General features: G+C 50.4%; 1 protein-coding gene, 1 long non-coding RNA gene and 1 pseudogene across 2 annotated transcripts in view; 1 reads left to right on the top strand and 2 right to left on the bottom strand.

The window, feature by feature from the left end:
- LOC146757656 (uncharacterized) overlaps positions 1-23,905 on the bottom strand; it is a 594,671-nt gene that overhangs the window by 532,660 nt on the left and 38,106 nt on the right. The window lies entirely within an intron of this gene.
- Positions 2,421-5,020, top strand: LOC146757657 (uncharacterized; annotated as a pseudogene).
- LOC107306913 (uncharacterized) lies at positions 6,324-21,176 on the bottom strand. Its single transcript, XM_085520710.1, has 10 exons — positions 21,141-21,176; positions 20,185-21,004; positions 20,009-20,059; positions 8,943-9,262; positions 8,651-8,736; positions 8,031-8,155; positions 7,451-7,562; positions 6,997-7,328; positions 6,738-6,924; positions 6,324-6,626 (listed from the first exon to the last, which is right to left on the bottom strand). The coding sequence occupies exons 1-10, from the start codon at positions 21,174-21,176 to the stop codon at positions 6,551-6,553; spliced, it is 2,145 nt and encodes a 714-aa protein (XP_085376836.1). The 3' UTR covers positions 6,324-6,550.

Raw genomic sequence — 23,905 nt, 5'->3', positions numbered from 1 at the left:
AAATCTAGTCTTGAATTGAAACGTCTTTGTCTGGAGTATACGACTCCCTGGCTGTCCAGTCTGGTCTGATTCAGCAAACACAATGACAATGCACAGCGCCAGCGAGTCACTGCTATCCTTGCTAAGCCTATAACGACGACAATAAATGAAATGCAGATGTATCCTTCTATTCAGGCCAAAATATGGGGAAGTCTTGAACAGATCACAGATCTCCTTGATGTAATGCTGGACAGTTTCATCATCAAAACTAGTGCCACAGGGGACCACCCCCTACGTTCTGGATATTCACAGCCCAGGTACACAGAACAGACGCACACACCAAGTACCCATGACCCATATGTCTCGCATATGTGACCGACCCTGGTGCACGCAGGCACCAACCACCACTACGCCCCACCTGTGTCCGCGCTCTGGTGCATGCGGGCACTGCCCGCAATGCCGCAACCCATCGGGACCGGACTCGCTCTGCCTCCCAGTGCCCCGCAGCGCTCCGCACAGAGAGATTTCCAGATGAGGCATTTGCACTTCTGCTAGGCAACCACGATCTGTTAGTAAACTGATAGAGTAAAAGAGTAAATCTCAAAGTTAAAAGTCAGGTATGTGGGCCCATAACCAAGTAGGATGTGCAGTTATGATAAGGGAAGAACATCCTGCATACTAAAAGGAACATAGCCCAAGAAGCCGTCCAGAAACAGACTAGTTCAATCAAACATGATGGGGTAAAAAGGACGGAGTGAGGAAGACTTTGAGCCTTTGCAAGGAAGACGTCTGACTTCATCCCCACAACCTCCGGAGGAAGAACCCAGCTACAAACAGCCCATGTGCTGGAGGGAGGGGCAGAATGTAAGTGATTTCCTGGAAAATAATGAATATGTAGATGAATTCCAGGAAATCTGTTGAATATGTATCAGCTTGGCTTTCAAATGGGTAACACTTCTGTTTTCTGGTGTGCAAGAGAAGTGTGATCCCCTTTGCATTCAGTGCCTAATAAACGTATTCCTGCTTTATAACCTAATTCTGGGTTATAGAGTTTGATACTGCAACTCAAAGCCATGCTTCTGGAATCAGTCTGTCCACTGGTGAAAAATACATCTTACTCTGCCGCCTGCCAGGGTCAGCAGTCATCCTGCTCGGGAAGCTGCCCAGGGCGCTGCGGGGAGACGTGTGGGGGGAAGGAGCCCCCCGGCAGGGCTTGTGCTGCCACAGCTGCTGCCTGGGGCAGGGGGATCACAGCTCCACTGCACAACTGAATGTTGTAAGGGTGCTTTGCAAGAGGAGAGCCAAGGCAGGGATTTTCCATTTCCTGTTCTTAGGGAAGGAATAAGGATTGGAGGCAGAAATCTAAAAGGGGTGGTCAACTTTCAACACAGCTCTGAGACTCCCAAATATTTCTTCAGTAAGTCGCTTGTTTTGTGAACAGTCACACAGGTTGTGCTTTCAGCCTCACCTACCGAAATGGATACAGTCAGCTTAAGTTATAGTTGTTTTCTGCAGACATTAACAGTTCACTTGTCCTGTAAACAGGCTGATTTCTCTGAGACAAACTGAAGTGCACAGAGGCTGGTGCTGGGGTCTCGAAGAGCAGCTGGAGTAAAGAGGAAAATATCCAGGAGGCTGTGATGTGATTAGGAAATGAGAAGAAAGAAAGAGCTCCCTAATCTTCTATTCCTCATTCCTTTCAAGAGTCCCAAGGAGATCTGTAAGGGACTCGGCAGTGCTGTGGTTTAGAATTTGTTGGGTTAAAGCTATTTACTAAGACAGAGAAAAAGAAAAGGGTTATGCTTATGATTATGACATAGATCTATATCTCTATATATAAACACATGCTTACTTACGGTATATTCTCACATATATATAACGTATGCAGATGTAAAAATACATGCAAAGATGCTAATACATATGCATATCTGTTTGCAAGTCCAGGACATGTGGCAGGGGTTTTAACAGCCTCAAGGTTCACTGTAGGAACTGGAGTGGCTGTTGGGCTGTTGCAGGAGTTGGAGCAACTGCAGAACTCATTGCTAGAGCTGGAATCACCGCAGGACCTGTGACTGAAGTTGGAGCAGCCACTTGGCTCATTGGAGGGGTTGGAGCAACCACAGGGCTGTACATCCTGGCATATTGCACCTCCCTTGATAGGCATTTGTTTCATTTTCTTATTGCAGTACTTGGAACAGCTAGAGGACCTGTAGCAGGAGTGACTGCAGAGCTCATTATGAGGGGTGGAGTGACAGCAGGACCTGTCCCAGAGCTTGGAGTGACCGTAGGACATGTAGCACAAACTTGGAGCTGCTGCAGGTTCTGTGATGCAGTGTCATCGTCATTGGGTGTCACTTTTGGCAGCCAGCGTTGGGTGTCACCATCATGCAGAGGGGACAAAAGGTCCCCCCTGGGGACACTGCACTGAAGCTGGGAACACCATGACCAGCTCGAGGACTTCCCGGGGCAAATGGGGATACGGCATCACGGTGCCTCACCCCCATAGCTGGGGACATCCCCATGTTACTCTCAGAGTGTCGCATGCCAGAGTTGGTGACATACCCACACCACACGCCAGGGTTGAGGACACCCCCTCAGTGTCACACCATGAAGTCGGGGATACCTGTGTCACCCCTGTGGTGTCACAGCCCAAAGTTGGGGACACTCCTCAGGGCACCTCATCTGTGTCCACCCCCACAGACCACCATTGTTCCCATGGGGTGGGGGTGACAACCCTTACTTTTCTTATTAAGTTTTCTTTCTTGATAACGGCAGATTGGGGATGCCCCCCCCCGGCCAAAATATGTGAATAAAGGAAAGAGGAATAGTTGTGGGACTCCATGTGTCACAGCGGGAGGGAAATTTGGGGACAGAGGTCACTGCAGCATCCTGATCCTGTAGCCCCTATGGCCCCATAACCACTACAGCCCCATCTGATCAGCCATCCTATGTCCACATCTCATGACTTTATCCCATCCCATATCCTGTTGTGTATCCATAGCCCATCCCATATCCATCATATCAGCCCCATAGCCATCTCAAACCCATCCTGTGTCTGTGTCCCCACATCCTATCCCCATCCTGTACCCCGTATCTATATCCATTCCAAATCCGTATTCCCACGTCCATCCCACGTCCATTCCATATATTTATCCAGTTGTAATCCCAACCCCATCCCATATCCATACCCCATCCCATATCCATCCCATATTCTTCCCATGTCGATCCCATATCCATTTCTGGAGTCCATCCCATACACGTCCCATTTTCTGATCTCCTTTTCATATCCTCGCACCCCAATCCCAATTTTCGCAATCCCACAGCCAACAATCCCAACCCGACGTTCCAAATCTCATTCCCAACCCCACCTCTCACCTGCCAATCCCAATCCCTCATCCCAATCCCACATCCCATCCCATCCCATTTCTTGCTAGAATAGCGCGCACCCCTAAACCCCTCCCCCACCGCCGCTCCGCCCCGCCCCCTGCCCACCCGCCTCCAACCAGGGGCCACGCGACGCCCCTCGCCCGGCCTCTCATTGGTCAACGGCAGCGCCGCCGGCTCCGATTGGCTGAGCCGCAGCAGGCGGGAGCAGCCGTTGACAGCCGGCTCGAGGCCGCCCGGCTCTCACCTCAGACAGCGGCGCTGCCGCAGCCGGGGCCGCCCTTCACGGCAGCGCCGCTGCAGCCGCTGCGGGCCGGAGCCGTCCGGCTGGGATCTGTCCCTGCCTGGCTGTGGCCACATCAAAGTGCTGGGAGGCTTCCCCAGCTCCATGCCATGCACACCATGTCCTGCACCCCTGTGGCCTTCCCCACCCTCTCTCACATCACCTGCTCCAAAGTCCTAAAGGATGGAGCTCCTCACGCTGCCAAGCAGCCCCAGTACCCTCCCTCTGCTCTCTCTCTGCTCCTCCATACAATTCCTCCCAAACCTGTTACACTTTGATCCACCTCTGCTTGGACACAGTGTGACCACATCACCCTCCCTTTAGCTGCTCTCTTACTGCAGCCACTTGGCCCTCCTTTGGGTCTGCTTTAGGCCTCTTGCATCGATACCCCAACCCCATTATCCAAAGCAAAGTTCGCATAACCCCTCCCACGGACACCTCTAATCTCCTGATGACCAGTGAAGCCCTCTGATGACCAGTGACTCCCCTCCTTGATTAATGGAGCCTTGTGATGTTCAATGAACATCTCTGACAACCAGTGGAGTCAGTGGAGCCCTCCGACAACCAAGAAAGCCTTCAGATGACCGCAGTCATTTTCTCTGGACACACTCCAGGGTTGTGATGTCTTCCTTGCAGTGAGGGGTCCAAAAGTGGACACATCTGGGAGGTGCAGCCTCACCAGATCTGAGTACAAGGGGACAATCACGGCCCCGTTCCTGCTGCCAATGCTGTTTCTGATACAAGCCAGGATGCTGTTGGGCTTCTTGGCTTGCTGGGCACATCACTGGCTCAAGTTCAGCTGAGCATCGATCAATGCCCCCAGGTCCAGTTCCTCTACACAGCCTTCCAGCCGCTCTGCCCCACGCCTGAAGCTTTGCCTGGGGATGCTGTGGCCAAAGTGCTGGACCCGGCTCTTGGTCTTGTTGAACCTCATCCCAATGAGTTCAACCCAGCCATCCAGCCTGTCCAGATCATTATGTGCTTACCATGGTGGAGGCAACCGCTGGGCAGCTTGAAACATATGCAGTACCCCATCATGCAGTACTGCCCTCTAAACACCATATTAGGTCTCAAGAAAAAAGTCCTGTGGCTGCGTGGCACCCCAGAAAGAACTGAGTCAGATAATGGGGCTCTGATTACTAGTTCTGCCCTCTGGTGCCCAGTGAAGAAACACCCAGATCACTGACAAGGATGCTATCTGTGATCAAGCAGCTTTGATTGGCAATTGCAATGGCAGGTCCCCTGCAAGCAGGAGAGCATGCAGAAAGCAGCGTTGCATCTTTTAGGCCGTGTTACTCCACGCTGATCTCCTTCTGCCCCGGTTCCTCATTGGCTGAGTACTTCAGGCTCACAATCTTCCCGACTCCCCACTGAACATACTGGATCCCCCTTCCTTCCCTTCCCTTCCCTTCCCTTCCCTTCCCTTCCCTTCCCTTCCCTTCCCTTCCCTTCCCTTCCCTTCCCTTCCCTTCCCTTCCCTTCCCTTCCCTTCCCTTCCCTTCCCTTCCCTTCCCTTCCCTTCCCTTCCCTTCCCTTCCCTTCCCTTCCACACCTTCCCACACCTTCCCACACCATCCCTTCCCTTCCTTCCTTGTGGAGAGTGTTTATGCAGAATGGCTTCATGAGAAAGGACATGATGAAACACCACTAGTTAAATTGTAAGAGAAGGTACGTGACTGGAGGCAGCAGCTGAGGAGAAATCAGGATGTGAAAGACAGGATATGTAGCTAAAGACAGAATATGTATCTAGAGGCAAGGACGGCCTAAGGGAAAAGCAAGATGTGTAGCAATGTATGGACATAGCTGTGAAGAAAAGTAACTATAAAGCTAACCACAAAGGTCAGATGAAGTAATGTCTAATTCACCAATCCTGAGCTTAACTTTTGCAATATGCATGAACTTATTACTGATTGTATAAATGAGATGCTGTAACACCTAATAAACGAGGATTGTTGACCATAATAGCATGAGACTTCTCTCTCGTGGTTACTTCCAACACTTCCTCTCCCATTTTCTCCCCTCAATTCCTTCCCTTCCCGTCCCTTTTCCATAACACAGTGCAAAGGAAGCCCTCCACGGCCAAATTCCAGCCTGCCAAGTGCCCTGCCAGGCCAAAAGGCAATAGGCCAGTCCAGGGGCTTGGAAAGGCAGAACAAGGGAGAGGTTAGGAATAGTGTAGGGTAAGGGTTAGGGATAGGGATAGGGATAGGGATAGGGATAGGGATAGGGATAGGGATAGGGATAGGGATAGGGATAGGGATAGGGATAGGTATAGGGATAGGGTTAGGGTTAGGGTGAGGGTTAGGGTGAGGGTGAGGGTTAGGGTGAGGGTTAGGGTTAGGGTGAGGGTGAGGGGTAGGGGGGATGTTCAGTGTATACCACAAGGGAATTTGATGCTAGGGCAGTGCAATCGGTAACTCTGTGTATATATATGTATACAGACCAGTGTGCATATTGTGTTTTTATGATTGTTTATTTGTATTTAGATGTTTATATTAAGTATGATGTTGTGATGTAGAATAGCAAGAGAATACAATATTCTGTAGATAATAGAATATAGATGTATAATAGATATAGTTATATATTACATATATATTAATAGATAGATATAATAGATATATAATAATATAGATGTAGCAATAATATTGCTATAGAATAGCAATATTACTAAGCCATGACATTTTTTATCCCTTGCCTCAAACACTTCCAGCTATAGGGTTTTGCTCCTAAAGAGGCAAGGGGTCTTGGAAGAGTCCTCGCTCTCTCTCCTTGTTCCTTTGCTTTTCTTCAGGGAGGTGGCATGCAGGAATGACACAAATGGGTCTCAGTGGCACAGATGGAACTCAGCAGCTGTTTCGCAGCCTCCAGTGGAGCTCTGACTGTCCTGGACAGCCCACGCCCGCATCAGCGTGGGTAGTGTGTGCCCTTCCTGCGGGGTGGGTCTTTGGTCTTTGGAGACTGACCCCTGGGAGACCCCGTTCCTTCCTTTATGGCTGGCAGGAACTCAGATCTGACAACGGGCGGCTCCTCGGGCAGGCTGGGCTCGCCACGAGATGTTTCTGCTGCCATCTTTTCAGTGGGAGACCCCTTTTTTTCCCTTATGGGTGGCAGCAATACAGATCTGTTGGGGGTGGACTCCTTGGGACGGCTGGTCTCACCACAAGAAGGTGCTGCTGCCATTTCCTTTGGTTGCTCCTGTGCCTCCCTGATCTTCTTAACCCTCTTCCTGAGAAGTCTCACTGAGTCGCATGCCCGAAGCGCCAGCATGTTTGGTTTGTCTGGGGACTCTAAGGATAGGCTGGATGAGGCCCTTGAGCAAGATGGTTGCTCTTGGCTGCATGAGGCCTCACGCTGGGCTTCCTCTGCTCCTCCTTCTTCATCGAGGAACTTGACACGTCTTGTTCGGGCCAGGTTTTCTTGGCTCTCTGTTCCCTCTAGGCCCTGCAGCTGGCAGCTCATCGGCTGCTCTGGGGCTACGGGCACTGCCCAGACGGGTGGCAGAACACTGAAAGGACAGAGCGGGAGGGGTCCGCCTGAGTGGCTGATGGCTTTGAAGCCACATCCCTCAAGCCTGAGCCAGGAGCCTGGGCTGTAATGCAGCCTTCCCCACAGACAGCTGACCGGTTGCCCCGGGGCTCTCTGGTGATGTGGAGAGGGGCCAGCCCTGTGAACTGGGGGGCTCCTGACATCCCCATCCCGGCACTCCCGGGAGGCCACAAACAAGCAGCGACCCTTTGGAGTTAGGGAATGGGCTCTTGTTGGGTCACCCCCATGCACATCCCAGACCACAGCCTCCAGCCTCACCTGTTGGCAATGCTCTCCCTCCGCAGTGTGTTCTTTACTTTTTGAAACTGCTCTCTATCAACACTTGCAGTGCTGAGGCGCCTGATGTATGTTGGAGTGTTATCAAATCTCACTGCAGTAGGGAAGGAAGAGGAGATTCGCCGTCAAGCCTTTGGCTCGCTCACAAGCAGCACTCAACTCAGACCTCTTTCCCAGAACCCGCCCTGAAACCATCTCTGTCCCCACTCCTCCTCTCTGCAGTTCAGCTCTGTTTTGGGCTGCATGAGGGACGCTGGCTTTGGGAAAGAGGAGCTGGCTGGTGACAAGAAGGCGGCAGGGTGACTTTTGAGGTCCCTGTCCCTGCAGTGGGGGAGGGCAAGGCCTGAGATCCCCACATCCTCCTGCCATAGCCAGGGATGGGGGTACGTCACACCCAGCACCTTCCTTTTGGATAGGCCAACCATAACCTAAGGGGAAGAGGCCGTGCTGTGCCGGCAGGATGGTATGCTGCAAGTGAGAGCCCTGGGCTGATGGTCAGCAAGGGACTGCCCACCTCCAGTTGGTTGCTCATGCTGTGGAAAGGAGCTGGAAGCCACTTTACCTTTCTTGTTCCCAGTAAGAGGTGGCAAAGTCTCTTCTTCTGTTGACTTCTGTGCCCCAAACAAGCTCCTGGAGGACTTGCGGCATCGCATGGGCGGCAGTTTGGAGACTAACTCCATTTGGAACCTGTAAGCGAGGAGAAGGCAGTGAGCGGTGTGACGCAGTGCAACAGCAATCCTTGCTGCTCTCTCTGCTTGCCTGCTCGCAAGCACGTTTTCATGCTGCATGAAGGCTTTCTAAAGCCGTTAGCAGGGTCACTTGGGATAGGAGGAGGGGAAACAGTTTCAGGCGGAAAGAGGGAAGACTGGCTTTGGATGGGAGGAAGAAGGTTTTAGCTGGAGGGTGGTGAGGCACTGGGATGTCTTGCCCAGAGAGGTGCTGGGTGCCCGGACAGGCATTCAAGGCCTGGCTGGACCAGGCTCAGAGCAACCTCATTTGGAGGTAGGTGTCCCTGTTCCCCGCAGGGCAGTGGGACCGGGTGCCCTTTTAGGGTTCCTGCCTGCTCCAATCGTTCTGTGATTCTCTGGCACATCCTCCTGGGCAGGACACTGATGGACACGAGGCACAAGCGCTACGGAATGAGAGCTGAGTAGCTGCATCAAGCAGCAGAAAAATACTCACTTGGGTAAGACCACAAGGCATTTTGAGAACACCAGGGAAGCCACCGGTGTCACACGGGACACCCCCATGTCCAGCAGCGAAGGGGCCTGCAGGGGAGGAACAGGGAGGTTGTGGGACATCTTGGTCACAGCTGAGGCACAGGGAACACGAGGAGCCCGAGGCAGGGAGAGCTGCCAGCACCGCAGCACCTGCACGGCTCAGATCACGGCTCAGGCCCAGGTCCTAGTGGGCCATGTGTGAGCTCCTCAAGGCTCACAGGACTGCCCGGACCACGGAGAAACCTATGGCTCACCATGCGAACGGCTCTCCTGAAGTTCGCTTTCCCTGACAGCTTCTCGAGGAAGTCATGATAGAACTTCATTTGGAAGGTCAGCCCGTCAATGAGGAGCACTCCGACGTCCTTCAGGACCACGGCCACGTACTCCCCATTCCGCAGGCAGCTGGAGAGCAGCGATACGGTGCTTTGGATGCACTTCCGCACTGTCTGCCAGCTCACAGAGGCATCTGCAGCCACCTGGCTGCACTGCAGGGGCTCCACCTTCCTGTCGACTGAGAAAATACCAGGGACGGGGTTGATGATACGGTTGCTGTTCCACAGCTGCTTCCCTAGAACTAAGGGACATCATCCATAACGGCCCCGCGTTTGGATGGGCTCCTGCAAGGGGGAGGTGTGCTTCTGAGAAGGGATGTGGTGGCCCTGTTTGCCCTGTCCATGAAGCCAGCAAGGGTTTAATCCCCCCTCCTACCTGGCAGGGACCCCCTGCGGGACTTGAGGTGGTGCACAGCTATGAGGTTGCTGGCCAGGTGAAACACGGGCCAGCACAGGGTCACGGTCCTGTCCTGCATCCTGATCTCCCTGGAGATGATGTCAAAGGAGCCGAAGGTGGGAATCCAGACCCCCTGCGAGTGGAGGAGGAAGAAAGGGTGGACGCATTATGGGCTGGCTGGAGGAAGAGCTGGAGGTGGTCCTGTGCGGGGGCAGAGCTCAGGAGCCCCCTCCTGCTGTTCAGAGGCACAAGCCAGGGCAGCGGGGACGGCTTTGGGGCTGCACAGCCCTCTCCTTCCCCTCTCCCTCCCTCTCAAACGCAGCTCAGCGGGGAAACGTGGGGTGAGCTTCCTGCCGTGTGTGCAGGGGAAGACGCAGAGGAAGTCCAGGCTGAGCCGGACAGGGCGAGGAGGAACCTGGCAGCCAAGAAACGCACCTTGTGCACCAGGAGCTGCTTGTGTACGAAGGCGGCCACCGCATCCCAGACGGCAACTCGCTCTGCAGATGAAAGGAAAAGCAGGTCACACTCTGCATCTGCCGCTTCCCGGCACCCCTCTCCCACTGCTGGGCAGGAGGGAGGTGGCAGATGGAAAGTGTCATCTCCATCCCAAGACTGGCTGCAGCACCGCTCCCGTGGTGGCTGTGGGTCCGTGTACCTTCAGTATTACTACATGTTTGTCCAGAGGCATGGCCCACCCTGGGGCCATTCTTGCTCATTCTGGGTTGCTCCTTCTTGGCACCGGCCATGCTGGAGCTCATCCTTCAGATGCGTCTGCTCTGTACCAGATGCTCCTTCAGGATGCAGGACCCTCCTCGGTGCTCTGCCTTCACCCCCCTCCCGGGTGGCCGTGTCACAAACGGCACCACGGCAACGCGGTGACATCACGGCCAGCTGCCCATTATGATGCTGGCACTGCTGCCTGCCCCACCTGGCAGTGCTGACCCATCTCTGCTTTCTCCCTCTCCTGGAGCTGTGAGTTGAGGGGTGACCCTGGGGCGAGGATGGGGCTGGGATGTGTTGCTGTTCTCTCAGTTCCCTGGTCCTTGGGGCACCATTCGGGCCTTAAGGCTGCTGTTGGGCACCCTCCTGATATTGGCGAGCAATGGGCAGGGGAAGGAGGCAATGGGGGGCAGTTGGGGCTGAGCAGGTTACAGGACCGTGACTTGGCCACGTTGTTCTAGTGCTCACAATGGGTCCCTGCACCACAGGGCACTTGGGGGACCCTGGGTGCCTCCGCAGCCCTGAGGACCGGGCATCAGGGGCTGGGAATTAATTGATGGCATGGAGGGGACTGTCCGTGGCCTGTTCCAGCAGGACCTGGGCACTGTCACCTCCAGCCCTTCCCTTGCGCTCTATGGGGTCGTGCAGAGGAACGGATCTGGAGGGGGCAGGCTCAGAGTGCCCTATGGATGGCCCAGAGTCACCATGCAGCTGGGACAGGGGCTGTGGCTTCCGTCCCCAGGGGACCCACGTCCTGCCCCGGGTCTCTTGGCTGCTGCCAGTCCTTCTCCTGCCCTGAGTCCCTGGGGACAAACCCTGCAGGGACAAGGCTCCTCCTTGCCAGTGCTGCCCTCTGACATCCTCTGATGCCCAGTGAAGACCCTGATGATCAGTGACATCCCATGATGATCAATAAATCCCTCAGCAAAGCTACACGCTGTGTGTCTGTGTCCTTGTTCTCATGCTCAGCAGGGACTGCTGGGATCGGTCCCTGCCTGGCTGTGGCCACATCAAAGTGCTGGGAGGCTTCCCCAGCTCCATGCCATGCACACCATGTCCTGCACCCCTGTGGCCTTCCCCACCCTCTCTCACATCACCTGCTCCAAAGTCCTAAAGGATGGAGCTCCTCACGCTGCCAAGCAGCCCCAGTACCCTCCCTCTGCTCTCTCTCTGCTCCTCCATACAATTCCTCCCAAACCTGTTACACTTTGATCCACCTCTGCTTGGACACAGTGTGACCACATCACCCTCCTTTTAGCTGCTCTCTTACTGCAGCCACTTGGCCCTCCTTTGGGTCTGCTTTAGGCCTCTTGCATCGATACCCCAACCCCATTATCCAAAGCAAAGTTCGCATATCCCCTCCCACGGACACCTCTAATCTCCTGATGACCAATGAAGCCCTCTGATGACCTCCTTGATTAATGGAGCCTTGTGATGTTCAATGAACATCTCTGACAACCAGTGGAGTCAGTGGAGCCCTCCGACAACCAACAAAGCCTTCAGATGACTGCAGTCACCTTCTGATGGCAAAACAAGCCCTCTGATGGGCAGCAGCTTGCTGCTTTCTGTGCATAGAAGGGAAGGGTGGGAAAGGGAGATGTTGACATCACCTTGGTAGACAGCAGTTTGCTCATCGTAGCAATGTTTGTTCCTGATTTGATCAGAGAACCTTGAGAGGAGTGTGGCTGCTTCTGACATTCCTGTGAGACTCTGCTGTGGTTGAAGAGATGAGGCAGGTGATGAACTGCAGACAAAGCCATACTGCCTGATGTTGCTGTTGTTCAGGTAGTACAAAGCATTCAAATGGCTGGCCGTCTCCAAATGATGCACGATAGAAAGCTGCAGCCACACCGTCAATCAACTGTGATGATGCCTGTGTATCCTGAGACGACGACTCTTTTAATCAGGGGGCTTCCAGAATCTCTGAAACCCGTAGGCATACAACTGCAATGGAAGATACAGGCTGTGTCCCAGGGAGAAAGAACCTGGGCAGCGTTAGAAGGAACTGTAACATCCAACCATCTGCAGTCAGGATACAAAGTATGGACATGGGGGGAGGTTGCCCAAGAGTTAATTAACTGTGGCAGAAAATACGGGCTGGTGATTTCTTCCACCAGTAAGTGTGAGCCAAGGGGAGTGAGGCTTGCAGCAGTCAGCCTTGCCCCTGGGCCACCCAGCCCAAAGCTCAATGGGGCTGGAAAGGGTCTCACTGGCAGTCATTGCCAGTAAGTACAGGTAGGCAAAATATTGATCATAAATGTAATTGTCTCTGGACACTGGGCTGTCAAGAGGGCGTTCCCCGAGATTTGATGGGTGGATTACCCACAGTCAGGTTAGAGAAATCAGTTAACTGGTGGCCAGAACAAAAGCTCAAAAAGCTCAAGAAAAGCTGATGCATTCGCCCCCCTCCAGCGCAAGGTAGGCAGGAGGCGGGGGAGGGCAGTGAAGGGTGGATGTATTAGAAAGCTTACAACAAAAGGAGAAGATCCTCGATTTAACATCTTCTGTCCCAAGGCCTCACCCACCACCCTTGCCATTTGCCCCTGTGAGTCACCATCCAGTTGCTGATAAACCAGGGAAACACTTCTCTCCCTGGCCAGCCTGTGTCGACTCACCCAGCTATCCTGAGGCCAGTGTCCCTAACCTTAGTGGAACCTCTTAATAAATACACTTGGAAGGCTAAGGGTGCCCGGGAAAAGGAATATAGAATTAACACTTGCTCAATTATTCCCTCATTTTAACCATATTAACAAAGCCCCCAAAAGGCAAGTTGGGGTCTTGTTTTATTTTACAGAGGATCCCCGTGTGACCTCGACTTAGCACAGAATGGCTGAGAGCTGCCTTTACCCATATGTGTTCTGTGAGAGAAAAACCGAAGATGTGACTGTGCCGGAATACTGAATACCTCTGTGTTACATCTTTTGGTTGCAATAGTCTTGGCTTGTTGTGGTTGTGGGTTGTGACTGATATCAGCCCTTGGATCTGCTCAACTCCACAATTGGGCTCGGGGTGTTTTCAGCTCATCCTGTCTTTCTGGTGCTCCCTGCACAGTGGCACCATCCCTTCTGAGCCCTTCTGTCACCCCTTTTGGTCAAACTGGTGATGATTTGCATGGAACTCCTCCACGGTGCTTCCAAATTCCTAACACACTGGGAAATGAGCCAAGGGACCCACCTGATATCTGTTAGATGTGCTCACAAAAGAAATCCTTCCTAGAGCCCTTTGCACCGATGCTGTTCTGTGTCACATCTGTCCAGGAGCTGCATCCAAAAGGTGGCTGTTGGAAATGGTCTGAGTGTTGACAAGAGATGTGTGTGTTTGTGGGATTACCCCCCTTATGGTTCTTACTGTGGGGTATCCTACACACTGCCCCGTGAGAAGTTCAGCAGACCACCACAGTATTTGAACTTCCAAACCAGCATTTGGGTCTCTCAGCATCTGAATTGCTTTGGAAATGCTCAAGTGGAAAGTTCTCGAGACACTGAATCACCTTTGAGAACATTGCATGGTGTCACTGATGTCTATGTCCGTGACAGGGGGGCAGTAGGCCCGTAGGCTCCCCCAGCCCCTGACAAGTGGGAAGGGAAAAAGGGAAAGGGAAAGAGATGGGAGCTGGGCTCAGGGAAACAAACAGAGAAGCGGCAATGATCTAAGGAGGAAAACTTATTTTACTAATTACAATCTAATTGAAATTGAGGCTAATAAATCAAGTAAAATAAAAGAGAAAGAGAGAGGTTTCACACTCGCTGCCAGGCACTGAGAGAGAGAGAGCTAGCGTCACTTCCGTGACGTGTTTCCCTCTCTGACCATGAGGTCCTCTGGGACATGTAGTTTTTCTTCTCTGTGCTCCACATGATGTTATGATGTGGCATAAGAACAGCAAAGATGACAAAACCATGACAAGGACTAGAAGATGTTCTGAGCAAGTTTGCTGATGATACCAGATTAGGAGGTGCTGTTGCCCCCACGGAGGGTGGAGAGGACTTGCAGAGAGATGTGGACAAATCAGAGAAGTGGGTACAAGTTGGTGCATAAAGCATAACCAAAACAAAATGTGCCTGACTGTGCACCTGGGTAGGGGCAACCCTGGACATACACACTAACTGGATATGGGACACTGGAGAGCGGTCTGACTGAAAAGGATTGGGGGTCCTGGTCAGCATCAAACTGAACATGAGTCAGCAGTGTGCCCAGGCAGCCAGGAAGGCCGACAGTCCACTGGAGTGCATCAAGCAAAGTACTGACAGCTGGGTGAGGGAAAGGATTGTCCCTGTCTGCTCTGCATTGCTACAGCCTCACCTGGAGCACTGGGAGCACTGTAGAGCAGAAAGGACATCAAACTATGGGAGGATGTGCAAAGGATGGCACTGGAACCAAGAGATCTGAAGTTCAGAGCTTCATTGGGATTGACTACGTGTTCAGATTGGGCCCTTCTCCCATCCCACATCCTGCAATGAGACACAGGGCACACCTAAGGCATGAACCTCACAGTGTCCTTGCACCCCATGCAGAGCCTGGGATCTTCTGTCCCTGTGTCTTTCATTTAACACCATACAATTCTCCTTCTCCTGCCCCAGGAAGGGCCCCGAGCCAACATGAGGGACAGGATCTCCCTGCCAGGGGTCTGGGAATCAAGTCATGTCCTGTCTGCTTCCTAAGACAAAGGAGGGGTTTCTTAGCATCAGAGCCACCATGCCAGTGCCTTTGCCTGCCTGTAGTCATGGCTTCCAATTATCTGCTCTAACAGGTCCCTTGGGAATCTTGCTTACTAATGGCCCTCATTGGGCCCATTAATACTCCAAGAAACTGTTACTTCTGCCTTTGTCTTGTTGAGCACTTTGTGCAGACTTCTCTCTGCACTGGAGGCTGATGGACTCAGCAGCAAATGCCCCCTGGGGCCTCTTACCACCTAAGGAGCCCTCCTGTGCCTTGTGCCTTCCTGTCATCCTCTTTGGGTTTTCAGAACTTGTTCAGCAAAGTGGAGAGGTATCTGGAGAGATCTTAAAGAGGAAGAATCCAGCAGACATTTATTGTCTATTTATTTATAGGTGGGTTTAAACAAGTTGTTAAAGCAGCACTGTGCAACTGATATCAATCCAGGATATTCCCAATGAGTTCTATTCTGTTACTGTGTGGACAAACGTCCTTCTCAACCTCCCCACCCCATTTCTACTCACACTGGCCCCCTGGGACTAGCATCTCTTTTCCTGACATCACTCTTCTCCTCTGCATTCATCCGCTCAGTGTTAAACCTGCTTTGCACCAACTCCCACTGGCTTTCCACAGAGAACCGGCTGCACACGGAAAAGGAAAGATTTCTCTCTTTTTTTTGGCCTACAAACAGAAGGAAAGGTGGTGCAATGTAAACAGTTGAACAGTAAAACACAGTGATCAACTGCTTGCCATGTCCAAGCTGCTTCTATTGAGGTTTGTCTTTCACAGGGAATATTTGTAGAAGAAATGAGTGAGACGCAGATAGGAAGGGATAGATAGAATCACAGTGAAGGATTTGACAACAGAGTCCATCAGACACTGGAGAGATGGAGCAAATTCCAGTAATCTCCCTGAATGTCAGAAAACAGCCAGATAGTTGGGAGGTATCAACTTAAAATTGAAAAGGACTTGTGAGTATTTCACACATTGGGAATGGTTAACACATTTTCATTGATTTCTATCTTTGTCTTCAAATGTTTTTTTCACTTTTACCGACATTAATGAACATCTTTCAAACTTCCTGCTTCAAAAAATAAAAAGAGAAAGAGAAAGAGAAAGAAAAAGGGAAAGAAAAAGGGAATGAAAACAAAAAAGAAAACGAAAAAGGAAAAGGAAAAGGAAAAGGAAAAGAAGAAAAAGAAAAAGAAAAAGGGAAAAAAAAGAAACGAAAAAAGTAAGAAAAAGGAAAAGAAAAAGGGAAAGAAAAAGAAAAGAAAAAGGAGAAGAAAAAGAAATTGAAAAAGAAAGAAAAGGAAAATGAAAATGAAAAGAAAGGAAAGGAAAGAAAAGGGAAGGAAAGGAAAGGAAAGGAAAGGAAAGGAAAGGAAAGGAAAGGAAAGGAAAGGAAAGGAAAGGAAAGGAAAGGAAAGGAAAGGAAAGGAAAGGAAAGGAAAGGAAAGGAAAGGAAAGGAAAGGAAAGGAAAGGAAAGGAAAGGAAAGGAAAGGAAAGGAAAGGAAAGGAAAGGAAAGGAAAGGAAAGGAAAGGAAAGGAAAGGAAAGGAAAGGAAAGGAAAGGAAAGGAAAGGAAAGGAAAGGAAAGGAAAGAAAAGGGAAGGAAAGGGAATCATAGAATTACCCAGTTTGGAAAAGACCTTGAAGAACATCAAGTCCAACCACAGCCTAACCATAAAGGGAAAAAAAAGGGAAGGGAAGAAGAAGGGAAGGGAAATGGAAAGGAAGAGAGAAAGGGGAAGGGAAAGGGAAAAGGAAAGGAAGAAAAAAAAAAAAAGAAAAAAAGAAAAAAGAAAGATCCATTTGTGTCTCGCACATGGCCTGGTGCCCGTTTTACCTTCACATTCCCCACCAGACCTTCCTTGCTGGTATGAAATCTAGCAGAGCACCTCTCCTCTTTGGTTCCTCCATGAAGCTCGAGAAGCTGCCATCTGTGCTCTCCAGGGATCTCCTGGATGGCACATGCCCTGCTGTGCTGTCCCTGCAGCAGATACTGGAGTGAAAAAGGCCCCCAAAGGGGACAAGGGCCGGACAACATCAGGCTCCCATCTGTCTGCAGAGGGCACCTTCCATTTGCTCTCCCTGATCAGGAAGCCTGGAACAGACACTGTTGGTCTCCTCTCTTTTCCATTTTCATCAGCTCTGACCTGGCTGCTCTGCCATCCCCAGGCAGAGCTCAGTGCACTCTCACAGAGGGCAGTCGCCCTTCCTTGTCTCTTCGCCCATCCATCCCTAAGACTCTGTATCCCCCTTGTGCTACGGTGCAATTGTGGAAGCCATTAAACTGCATCCCTGTGGTCCAAACAAGAGCTCAGGCCTGCAACTCTACAAAGATTTCTAGGTCATCACGTGTTGGTGTTCTCATTAGTGCAAAAACACAGAAGTAAGCATCCTAATTGGAAAGCATAATTGGACAGAGCCTGACTGGAGAGCTCATCTATGGTGTTAGTTTGAAGAAGGTGGCACACAGGAATTTAACCCATTGTGGGTCTTGGAGTTGACATAGCAGCATTTGCAGCTACATGTGAATGGGACTGGATCCTGATACAGACTGGGAAGGAGACAAAGCTGCCACCTGACTGGGAAGGACCATTCCAAGTACTCCTAACAACTGAAACAGCTGTGAGGACAGCCGAGAAAGGATGGACTTATGACACACTGGTATAGGTATCCACTAGCCCTGAGGCGTGGGAACTGTGGCCATAGAAAAACCTTTAAAAGATAAGAATTAGAAGGAAATCATGAAAAGTTTTTTTATATGCATATATATTTTTTATTATTTTAACTAACCTTTCACTTCTCCTCGAATAGGTAAATGAATTGTATATGTAAGTGGGAGAGTATTATAACCTATATAGAACCAATACTCACAAAAAGTTTTCCTTGTAACAAAAAAGTTTTTACTGCTGTACCCATTTGCTATCCTGATAATTATCTGGAAAAGGTGAAATTTGACAATAATGCAGGGGAGGGACCAACTGATAGTTTTGATATGAATAAGGGACTCTTGTGGTGTATGGAATGATGTATGGTGGACAACTGCCAATTGAGGCTGGACAGAGACACTCCTTGAAAATACCCAGAATGTCCAGGATAGGGAAGAGCTTAAAAAGGGGTAGAAAATCTTCCTGAAAACCCTGCAGTTATGACAATTAAGGAGATAAAAGATCTTAGACAAACATTTGAAACTGAAACAAGATATGGGGACGTTAATGCCTGGGTAGAATGGACTAAGTATACTGTCCAGAGTCCCAACCATAGCAATTGCTACACTTGTGCATCGGGACGGCCAATAGCTCAGGTGGTACCCATTCTGCTGGGATGGACCAAGGACCCCAAGGGAATGTGATGCATGATTGCCCTGTATCAAGAGAAAACTGCCTGGGGAAATAGAGAGTGCAGACCTCTCTCTTGTTTCCTCCAATGCCTGATACAGATGTCAAGATCCCTCCTGCGCTCTCTACAGCAGTAGGTAACCATACAGCTTGCCTCTCACAGCAGGGTGTGAAGGCTACCAGGCCTATAGGAAACTTTTCCTTATGCAGTGATGAGGTCTTGGATGTTATGGAGGATTCAGCAGGAAATTATTCAAGATTGGGAATCTCCAGGGCAAATCTCCGGTGGTACTGTGGGGGAAAGATTTTTATGGTCCAGCTTAACCATCTAACTGGGGAGGCACCTGTGCACTTGTTCAATTAGTTATACCATTCACCCTGGCATTTGGAAAAGAAATGTATATAGATTTAGTTGGGGTACCTAGAGGTGTCCCTGATAAATTTAAGGCAAGAAATCAAATTGCTGCAGGATTGGAGTCACTGTTTTGGTGGATGACAATCAACAAGAACATAGACTGGATTAACTACATATAAAATATACAAAAGTGCAATTAAGGGAATAGCAGAACAGCTAGCCACACACCGGAAAAGGAATGATCTAGCAGGAGAGAAATCCTGCTAGATTGAAGAAAAGGGGGGAATGAACAGTGAAGCAGGAAACAGAAGCTCTGCTGGAATTCGGAATAAAGGGGGGCTAAAAGGGGGATAGTTAAAGGTAGTTTATAGAAACAAGTAAAGGAAACTTAAAGGTAGTTTATAGAAATAAGTAAAAGAAACTTAAAGGTAACAAGTAAAAGAAACAAGGGGCCTGAGAGAGCAGGGAGGATGCAGATAAGGAGTGAGACCTCACGGACGACCAGAAGAGGAGTTGCATTCCCCCTGATAAGAACAAGAGGGGGTCAGCATGCTAAAGACAAGAGGGGGTCTGTATGCTAAAGAGCTATTGAATATGTACCAGAATTCCTAGAACTATTGACTATGTATTAGAAGTCTAAGAAATCATTGACTATGTATCAGAATTTCGAGAAATCATTGACTATGTATTAAATGTACCTATAACTGTGTCCCGATTTTACAAGTCGGTGTGCAAGTTTGAAGGAGCTATCCCCCTTGCACCTGGCACTGCACAACGCTGGAATAAACATACCTGCTTTATAACCCATCTGTCACGGGTTACTTAGATTTACCTATGCCCGTGACAGGGGAAGCCACCCCACGCCCCCCCCCCCGGGGCCTGGAAAGGAGGGGGAAAAGGGGAGTGGGATAAAACAGCGACAATCTAAGGAGGAAAAACTTATTTTACTAAATATGATATCGAAATACAAGATAACACAATATAATATAATTAAGGCTAACAAAATCGAACGAAACAGAGAGAGAGAGAGTCTCCGAAAACCGAGAGGCCTACTGTGAACTCTAGGCAACACGGCTGGAACGCTTCCCACTCTCCGAGAAGTTCGAGAGAAGAAGGAGGGCACTCCAGCCTGGGAACGAGATTATATAGAGTCCTGATCCCGTGACTTATTGTTACTCCTGTTGTTCTCTGGGATATGTAGTCTTCTTCTGTGGACTGCACATTCAACAGAAGTATCCATACTTGACATGATGTTATGATGTGGAATACTGATAGCAAAATTACAAAATTACAAAACCATGACACCATCTCTGGATTATAGAGTTTGATTCCGCAAGCCAGGAGGACGTCTTAACAGCTGAGACACTGGATGATGCAGGCTGGGAGGAAACCAGTTTGATCAGCCCCTCCAGCAGGCTGTTTTGATCATCCTGATCCTCATCAGCTGTGTCCCATCTCACCACGGGTTCACAGGGCTCATCACGATGAAGCACAGCAGACAGTTCCTCCATCCTACCTTCCTGATTACTCTCTACTCTATCCAGTCTTTCAGTTACTTTCACAGGGGCTGAAACATAAGCACGTAGAGGGGTTAAACGTAGCTCAAAGTCATGAAGCTTAGTAATCATTTCATTCAAAGGGGTCTTCTTTGCCCTCTGCCAGACGTTGCTGCTCATGTACCGCCATACTCACCTGGTGCAGACCTTGTGCACATATGCCACATACTTGGTGTACGCCTGACTCTCTCAGGATCATGGCCTTGGTTTGGACTGGAATTTGGATCAGAATTCTGAGGAATAAACGTGGGGTCGTGTAACATCTCCACCACGGCCCGTTCTCTCAAATAACGACGCCTCTTTCTCTCTAAGTAAGTCACAAAACAAAGACTCATGGGGGACGACAGTGTATTGTAGGGGTCAGAAACGGGGACGGGAGGACGGGGGCGGGGGGGGCACAGATAGGGGAGCCTAGGGGTCAGAATGGGGGCGTGGGGTGGGGCAACGAGGTACCCCTGGGAGGGGAGGAGGCACAGGGAACATCCCGCCGTCCAACAGAAGCCCTGAGTGCCACAGAGGCCCCGCGGGGCCAACGCAGGGCGGCTCGCGGCGCCCGCGGAGGGGACCCCTTCAGGCCTCCCCCAGAACAGCCACTTGCAGAAGCGGAGGCGGCGCTCGGAGCCCCGGGGTTGCCCGGCGGCGCTGCAGCAGTGCGGAGAGCAGCTCGACTTCGGCACGGCCGCCTCTTCCTCGGGGCGCGGGGTGATGACGGCACGGCTGGCGCCGCTCGGGCAACGAGCACAGGCGCAGGCGCGCTGACGCGCTGTTGCTATGCCGACGTCGTCACGCATGCGCTGTCGCCGTGGTGGCAGTTTCGAGTGCGCGCAGAGAGGGGGGAAGGCGCGCTGTCGCCATGGCAACGCGGCCTGTACACGCAGGGCCTGAAGCCTGAGTGGGCCTCGGGGGCGGTGGGGGGCAAAGAAGCCGGGGGGGAACGGAGAGCCCTCGGGGATCTCCTGGTGAGGTGTGGGGGGGCTTAGGGGGGAGGGCAAAGCTCCGGGTGTGCTCAGTGGTATCCAGGGTGGTCGAGCGCCCACCTACTTCTTCCCCATTTGTTCACCATCAGCTTCATCACTGAAACCTCTGACTCACTTCCATCCGCTCTTCCCCGGTTTGCAAGATTTCCATTGCTTGTTAGGCCAGGGGGTGCCACTTTCTAAAAACAATGCATGTGGAACGTGAGGAAAATGCCCGTGTCCCGTTTTGAGGCAAAAGACACAAGAATTCTGTTGCGAATGCAGTCCTTATTGTGAGGCAAAATCACCAAGTGTAAAATTATTGAGGAAAAACAAGACTCTTCACCCAGTAAAGCTGAAATGGGCAGTTTTACAACTGTAGCTTGTGGATTCCTTTTGCTAAACTAATAAATTGGTTCTTAAACTAATGTGCTAATTGCTATTGGTCAGCAAACATAGGTTGCTATGTTGAGCTGAACGTGTGCAGCCTTCAGTGGATTCTTACCCTCTTTTTCACACTCCTTTATAACCCTTCTAATTCTTTCAGGACCAGAATTTGTCTTCTCTCTTTCTTTCAGGTAACCGAGGAGGAAAGACTATTCTCGCTTCCAATGTCCCTGTCTTTTCTCCTTCGCAGGTAACACTTTGTTTTCTATAAGAGTCTCTGGCCCACAGCTCGCTCTCTCTCTCTTACTCTCTCCCCCTCTTAGAGAGTGCTGATTCTGAGGTTTGGGGGGAGGGGCGGGGGGCACAGTGCAGAGGATGTGTTCTCATGCCCGCAGCATCTACTTTGGCTAGAGCAGATCACAGACTTAGAAAGATATTATATTTCTGACTCACCGCTTTTCCTTACCCCTTTTGCCTTTTTTTTTTTTTTTTTTTGTGTGTGTGTGTGTGTGTGTGTGTGTTTTTTTTTTTCCTCCACAATTCCACTATTCACTTTTGGTACCTCCATTACACTTCCATTGTACCATCAATAATCAAGCAATACCTTTCTTCACTTCCCACTAACACCCAGCACTTGGTCTCACAATTAGGATACTTAATTATAAAAACTGGTCCCAGAACTTCATTTATGATCCTGGTTTCTTACTCCGTATTCCCCCTGGCTCGCCAGCAAAGACTCTTCAGTGAGCCAAAACACAGCCCAGGGGGTCTTCTAGATATTTCTTAGACACCCCTTGTACCGTAACAGCTTCTTAGATAGCACTTTCACAAGTGTGAAATTTAACAGTCACAAAGACAGAGACAGCAACCAGTACAGTTTATCCTCGGGATCCTTCCTCTCTCCACCTCTCCCCAGGGCCCAACCTTCCTTCTGTGCTCCATTCCTACTCTTGCATAGCTGCCCACCTAATCGTGCCTCTTTCTTGTCCAGTAAACAACTTATCCATGATAAACATCACTTCCACCCATGAGTAGAAATCAGGCCCTGAGAATCAATCTCTGCTTCTCTTCGTGGATCTTCCCTTTTTGATAGCTAATTCCTCCTTTTCCATCTCTAAAGCAGGAAACACATTCTATTCCTACACTAACTACTGTGCCTGGCAGCATCCCTCCTCGCCTTGGTCATTTTTGTAGGATGTCCGTGGCACATCTGACGTCGCGGTCAGAGATAAGTCACGGGAGGAGGACGTATATAATCTCGCTCCCAGGCTGGAGTTTTCTCTCTCTCTTGGACTCTCGGGGAGTGGGAAGCATTCCAGTCGTGTCACCTAGAGTTCACAGTAGGCCTCTCGGTTTTCTGGGGACTCTCTCTCTCTCTCTGTTTTGTTTGATTTATTAGCCTCAATCATATTGTATTATATTGTGTTATCTTGTATTCCGATATCATATTTAGTAAAATAAATTTTCCTCCTTAGATTGCTGCCGCTGTTCTTTTTCCCATTCCCCTTTCCCTTCTTCTCTGGGCTGGGGGCCCTACAGGGCGGCTGCCCCCTGTCACGGGCAAAGGTAAATCTAGGTAACCCGTGACACTCACTAAGCTGGCAATACCTTGCTTGATGCACTCCAGGGGACCATTGGCCTTCCTGGCTGCTTGGGCTCACTGTTGACTCATGTTCAATCTGATGTTGACCAGGACCCCCAATCCTATTCAGTCAGACCGCTCTCCAGTGTCCCATATCCAGTCAGTGTGTATGTCCAGGGTTGCCCCTACCCAGGTGCACAATCAGGCACTTGTTATACTTTCTGCACTTGGTGCTTAGTACCAACTGGTACCCAGTTCTCTGACTTGTCCACATATCTCTGCAAGTCCTCTCCACCCTCAGTGGAAGCAACAGCACCTCCTCATCTGGTATCAGCAGCAAACTTGCTCAGAACATCTTCTAGTCCTGCATGCAAGTCATCCGCAAAAACATGAAAGAGAAGCAGCCCTAAAATGGAGCCCTGGGGAACCCTGACAGTGACCATCTACCAGCCCAATGGAACCTGTTGACTCTAATCATTTGGACCTCACCTATTGGCCAACTGCTCAACCACCACATTCTGTTTCTGTCTATCCGTATGCAGGACATTCTGCCCAGAAGGGTGCAGTCAGAAACAGTTTCAAAAGCTCTACTGAAATCATCAAGGATAACATCAACTGGCTTCCCATGGTCAGCTAAATGGATAACCTTGTGATAAAAGGAGCCAGGGAGCTGAACCCCAAACGAGCAGGGTGAGAAAGAGTCCCCTACAGATGATAAGGCCAGGCATATCACGCCATTCTCCTGGTGGGAAGTCAAAGTGGCCAACTCTTTCCAGAAATTAGATGCCACATGGTTGAGCAGAAGTGAAAGAAGCAAGGACAGGCACTGTAGAGGTCTTACCCTAGAGTGCTTGAAAGAGTGTATTTCAGGATTTAACAAATCTAGTCTTGAATTGAAACGTCTTTGTCTGGAGTATACGACTCCCTGGCTG

The sequence above is a fragment of the Coturnix japonica genome, chromosome 20 (assembly GCF_054131305.1).
Source record: "Coturnix japonica strain WE chromosome 20, WE-NBRP24, whole genome shotgun sequence".
In the NCBI taxonomy this organism is placed as follows: Eukaryota; Metazoa; Chordata; class Aves; order Galliformes; family Phasianidae; genus Coturnix; species Coturnix japonica.
This window is presented reverse-complemented; position numbering and strand designations above follow the sequence as displayed.

Excerpts from the sequence above, each read along its gene's own strand:
- LOC107306913 (XM_085520710.1), bottom strand. The coding sequence starts at position 21,176 with ATGGAAATCTTGCAAACCGGGGAAGAGCGGATGGAA. Across the intron at positions 20,060-20,184 it reads GTGCACAAGGTCTGCACCAG|CCCCTGTGAAAGTAACTGAA; the intron begins GTGAGTATGGCG and ends CTTATGTTTCAG. Across the intron at positions 8,156-8,650 it reads TGCCTTGTGGTCTTACCCAA|GTTCCAAATGGAGTTAGTCT; the intron begins GTGAGTATTTTT and ends CCTCGCTTACAG.